This window comes from Pecten maximus, unplaced genomic scaffold, assembly GCF_902652985.1.
Source record: "Pecten maximus unplaced genomic scaffold, xPecMax1.1, whole genome shotgun sequence".
Classification (NCBI taxonomy): domain Eukaryota; kingdom Metazoa; phylum Mollusca; class Bivalvia; order Pectinida; family Pectinidae; genus Pecten; species Pecten maximus.
Window position 1 is genome coordinate 1 of NW_022981981.1, and position 6,223 is coordinate 6,223.

General features: G+C 35.5%; 1 protein-coding gene across 1 annotated transcript; it reads right to left on the bottom strand.

The window, feature by feature from the left end:
• Positions 1 to 15: 15 nt before the first annotated feature.
• Positions 16 to 6,015, bottom strand: LOC117320324 (SCY1-like protein 2; the record flags this gene model as incomplete). Its single annotated transcript, XM_033874931.1, has 7 exons — positions 5,941 to 6,015; positions 5,383 to 5,523; positions 3,025 to 3,240; positions 2,639 to 2,755; positions 1,194 to 1,319; positions 559 to 735; positions 16 to 70 (listed from the first exon to the last, which is right to left on the bottom strand). Coding segments are annotated over exons 1-7 (907 nt in total), but the record flags the coding sequence as incomplete, so codon positions are not given.
• Between the last annotated feature and the right edge of the window lie 208 nt (positions 6,016 to 6,223).

Consider the following 6,223-nt stretch of genomic DNA (forward strand, 5'->3'; position numbering starts at 1 on the left):
GGTTTTTTATTTCACTTTGAGGAGTCTTCTTCAACAGCAAGTTCATGTTTTGCATAAAGATCAAAGGAATCTGTAAACAATAAACATATTATTAAATGTTTATGTACAGTATAGTTATCATATATTTAATGACCAACTTTTAATAAATAAGTTATCATTAATCTAAACCTTTTATGATGGGTAAATATTTCCTATCATTGCTTTTAACAACCTTTACAAAGACTTAGAATTGTAATGTATATGAAAGGAAAGTTAAAAATACAGGTTCACGTAGGCTGTACAATAGAACATTCTAAATGTCAGAGTTTGTTTCCAAGAGGTTTTAAATATCTAAGGAATTGAATATCATATATATGATTGCGACAAATGAATCATTTCTGCTTCAAATGTTTTATCAATAAACTCATGAATGTAAAAACCACCAAAAATAAATCAAAAACATACAGTTCCCTGGTTCCTCAGAAAATAACTCACAAAATATGTAAATTAACATGTAATTAAGTAGTTGTCCAGGTATGTACTGGTTATGATACCTGTGGTATGTATTGGTTATGATACCTGTGGTGGCTCTCGGAGCTTGAACATAGGTTTAAGTAACGGTAGTATATGGGAGAGATATTCATCATCTGAGCTCTGTTCTGCGATCTGTAGGACATTGGGGAGGATAAATGGCACCATTTCAGGATTAACACATTCTTTCTGAAGGGGTGGCAGGATTCGCTGTAAACTGACTCTCTGAAACAAAAGTAGGATTAAAAGAAATAGGTTTGTGTAACATGTGTACATGTCACGGTACCATATTGATGAAAATGGAGCTACAATATCTTGTGAATGCAAAATTATATATTATGTCCTAAACAACATTTTGAAGAGAAAAAATGATCTTCCAATTATACAACACACAGTGTTGTTGATGTGTGACGTCCCTAAGAACTTTATTGAAAAATTTCAGTATCCTGGTGGTTTTAGTGAGTTCAGGACAGAATTTGCAAAACTTCTAAACCAACAACTTCAATCTAAACCAACAACTTCAACCTTGTAATTCTATTTATAAAACAATTTATATCTCCGACCATTTTGTGGCAGAGGCACAATGAATGAGAAGATATGCATATAATAGAATCTGAAAATTAATAATTTTGGAATATACAGAATTTGAATTATATATCTAGAATATGAAGAGTCTGAAATACCTTCGGGAGTTTCGTAATAATCTTTGGAAGGCCTTTAAAAAATTGTGACTTTTGTAGATTGTCTCTCTGGAATAATGAATCCATGTACTGAAGAGTCATACAACCAACGTCTTCAAAAAACGGGATCTGAAAAACAAACAAGGACCTTAACAAAAGGAATTTCAGATTTCAATCAGGTAGATAAATACCTAATATCCAATACTGATAATAATGCTGTAAGTGTAACGGATGATAGGATAGTACTTACCTTTGTGATCTGAGTCAGGGTCAGGCCTCACTGATTACAGGATATTACTTACCTTTGTGAGTTGGTCAGGGGCCACATATTACATGATATTACTTACCTTTTTCAGTGGGTCAGGGTCAGGCCTCACTGATTACAGGATATTACTCACCTTTGTCAGGGTCAGGCCTCACTGATTACAGGATATTACTTACCTTTGTCAGGGTCAGGGTCAGGCCTCACTGATTACAGGATATTACTCACCTTTGTCAGGGTCAGGCCTCACTGATTACAGGATATTACTCACCTTTGTCAGGGTCAGGCCTCACTGGTTACAGGATATTACTTACCTTTGTCAGGGTCAGGCCTCACTGATTACAGGATATTACTTACCTTTGTGAGTTGGTCAGGGCTCACCGATTACAGGATATTACTTACCTTTGTCAGTTGGTCAGGGTCAGGCCTCACTAATTACAGGATATTACTCACCTTTGTCAGGCCTCACTGATTACAGGATATTACTTACCTTTGTCAGTTGGTCAGGGCTCACCGATTACAGGATATTACTTACCTTTGTCAGTTGGTCAGGGTCAGGCCTCACTGACTACAGGATATTACTTACCTTTGTCAGGCCTCACTGATTACAGGATATTACTTACCTTTGCCAGTTGGTCAGGGTCAGGCCTCACTGATTACAGGATATTACTTACCTTTGTCAGTTGGTCAGGGTCAGGCCTCACTGATTACAGGATATTACCCACCTTTGTCAGGCCTCACTGATTACAGGATATCACTCACCTTTGTCAGGGTCAGGCCTCACTGATTACAGGATATTACTTACCTTTGTCAGGGTCAGGGTCAGGCCTCACTGATTACAGGATATTACTTACCTTTGTCAGTTGGTCAGGGTCATGCCTCACTGATTACAGGATATTACTTACCTTTGTCAGGCCTCACTGATTACAGGATATTACTTACCTTTGTCAGGCCTCACTGATTACAGGATATTACTTACCTTTGTCAGGCCTCACTGATTACAGGATATTACTTACCTTTGTCAGTTGGTCAGGCCTCACTGATTACAGGATATTACTTACCTTTGTCAGTTGGTCAGGGTCAGGCCTCACTGATTACAGGATATTACTTACCTTTGTCAGGCCTCACTGATTACAGGATATTACTTACCTTTGTCAGGCCTCACTGATTACAGGATATTACCTACCTTTGTCAGTTGGTCAGGGTCAGGCCTCACTGTAGGTTCAGAGTTCAGCAGTAACTTGACATATTCGTGCAGTTCATTTGGTACGTTCCCTAGTAAAGATGATCTAAACTTCTGCAGCTGTAACAGTAAATAAAACAACAGAAATATACTACACCCATGTGGAATGTTAGTTTACAAGATAAAGAATCTGCAGCTGTAACAGTAAATAAAACAACAGAAATATACTACACCCATGTGGAATGTTAGTTTAAACTATCTAATAAAAACTGAATAGAAAAATAATTATAACATGAACAGTTGAATTAATTAAATAAATTCTCTTAAAAATTTCTCTTAGTGAATGTCAGTTATGTAGTGAATATATCATTAACACATATTTTTATTACCTCTGCAGCAAACTTCTTGAACTGTGACAATTGATCTTTGCACTCATAGAGTGGCTTCCCTTTGTTGAATATCGTGTGTATGAGAACTCCTATAGAAAACATGTCACTAGCCAAACTACAGTTCATCGTGAGGGCATACTCTGGAGCTAAATAGTCCAGGTTTGGCTGAGACACTGGAGGAACTTCAGAATCCCATTCTCGGAATGCAAACAGTGGCTACAAAAATCATGGGAAAGTATTGTCAATTAAAACACAATTTTCTACAATCCATCCGTTTCTATTTAATTTCTCTTTATATAGTGAACAAATGTAACCCATACATAGAAACTTTAATGTATGAATGTGTGAGGAAGGAAACATTTGTGTTTTAGTTTTAACAAATGAACTATTAGTTTTTACTGAATCGGAAATTATGAAATTGGCCAAACTCTTTCTTTTTTAATTATATTCTCAAGATATCTTTTTTTTTACAACTTTTATTCTTTCCTTGAAAATAAACAATTATAACACACCAAGTACTGTTAAGAATGGCTAGAACCTATTTCATCAGATCATCTCCCTCTACTGGTCCAAGGATATAAACACCAGTCCAGGTCTTCTGGCATAATTTTCAATACCTGTTTGTTTTAGACATTCATGTTTTTAATTCAACTAAGTATCTAATTGTCCAGTAAACATCATCACTGTGATTAATATACGCAGATCAAAATCACATTTATTGATTGACCAATTATCAGACATTTATTGATTAACCAGTTATCAGATATTTTAATACCATCCCAAAAACCAGCATGCATAAAACTAAAACAAAAATACCTTTCACTCATTCAAATCACCATGTTCAATGTTCAAGAAAGAAAAGAGAAGGAGGAGCATGAACTATGATCAGTATATAGCAATCAGCCTCAGTACCTTTACCTCAATTGTGAAGCACTTTTTTCTTCTGTTTTGCTGACAATTTGGACAGTCGATTAAGATAGTAAAGGCAATTTTCTTCTTTTTTCGTGTACAGATCAGCTGTACATGTACATTTGTATGTTACACAACACATACTTCACACAAATTGAATCTCCTCTGGTTTGTTTGGAAGATTAACTTACAATGATACGATTGGGAGTTTTTTTGGGTTTTTTTTCAATTTAATGTTATCAAATTGCTGAATTAAAGATTTTTGCAAAGCCCTGAACTATTGACAGAAGATGTTATAAACCATAATTGCCAAATTGAACTCAAAAAAATTTAATGATATACATGTACTCAAAAACATAAACACCAATGTCTACGGAAAAACACTTGATCAGCTGGTCCCTTGAAAGCAGTACCCTTTGATTTGAAGATTAGGAGGACTTCTGAACGAAGATTTGTGTTTTGAAGTCTGGAGGTAAGGTTTGAGGAAGCAAGGGAGATATTGGCTGATGTCAAAGCATACTAGGCTCACTAATAACTATCATGAACATAATAACATTACCGGTAAGATATTGAAACTTTACATGAAATGATTTGTCTGAACCCAGTCAGACAAGCTAAGGTGACATGTACCAGAATAATGACAGAAGAAAGTTTGTATCCCGTATCAAATAGTTACCTTTTTTGGTCTAAGAGGATCCTGAAATTTTTGCATGAAGTTTTCCTGAATGATTTTTATTTGATAGATAATATTGCTAAGGACACATTGGATGATAATTAATAAGTTATCAATCAACATAGTCATGTAATATATCCAACCAAAAACTGAATATTTAACTCCTTTTTTAAATTAGTTCTTTAGGTTGTATAAATGTTAATAGACTTTCTTAGAATATAACAACAAGTGTTTGATTTGAATGTGATGTTGTATGATTTGAATGTGATGTTGTATGATTTGAATGTGATGTTGTATGATTTGAATGTGATGTTGTATGATTTGAATGTGATGTTGTATGATTTGATTGTGATGTTGTATGATTTGAATGTGATGTTGTATGATTTGAATGTGATGTTGTATGATTTGAATGTGATGTTGTATTATTTGAAAGTGATGTCGAATGATTTGAATATGATGTTGTATTATTTGAAAGTGATGTTGAATGATTTGAATGTGATGTTGTATTATTTGAAAGTGATGTTGAATGATTTGAATATGATGTTGTATTATTTGAACTTGATATTGTATGACTTAAACGTAATGTTAAATGATTTGAGTGTAATTTTTTTATGATTATACACCATCACCGTCATCTATTCAGTCCTTATCAATCAAGTTAGATGAACATTTAGGAATCCACTTCTGATTCAGAATATTTTTCGTATTCCCAACTTTTAGAAATCAATCTCATTTCTAGCGTGTGAGGACAGAAAGTTTGTAACAGACAAACTTACACATTGGTCTTGTGAGTTGGAGTTGGGTACACAACACTCAAAGCCGAACAGTTTCCAGGCTCCGTCCCTATTAATGATGATGTTCTCTGGACACAGGTTACTGTGTAGTAGTTTGACGTCGTGATGGAGAAAGCTGATTCCCTCTGCCACCTAGTAATCCAGGATACAAGTTAGTAGAACAGACATTAGTGTAAGGTACCAGGTTATATCAACATCCCTTCACTTTAGGACATTCTAAAACTTCATGCTGGTGAGGCTGCACTGCTATTTACCACAGTTGACCACTTCTTCACTAATTATATACCTTCAAATGCAACAAAACTATTCTTTCGGTCAGAATGTTTCAAACCTTGAATGTGATACAAACATATTAATAAGCTAATTCCAACAAACTTGCAATTCATATTTTCAAACAACTGATTTTGTTTCAGGTTCCAAAATGAAGCATATTTCTTATCTAAAGGACACTCTTTACCTAAAGGCGACCATACCTAGGGAGTTCTGGCGACCATACCTAGGGAGTTCTGGCGACCATACCTAGGGAGTTCTGGCGCCAACCTGTTTCTGTGCCATACTACGGAGTCTTTGCCATCCTCGGCATGCTGGGCTGCCTCTGGGATTACTGGCGACCATCCTAGGATTCTGGCAAACTGGTGAGTTCTGAGACCTACATTGATATCTTCTGGTTTGTGCATTTGCTGTCATTTTTCTTGCGTACGTTTAGCTCTATTATTTTTTCTGCCTTTGACTGTTTGCACTGTTTTGTGGATCCTTGTTCCCCTTTGGTTGCTTTCATGGGCAGTAGTGCTTTTGCTGTTTCTGTTTTTTCCCTTTTAGGCAT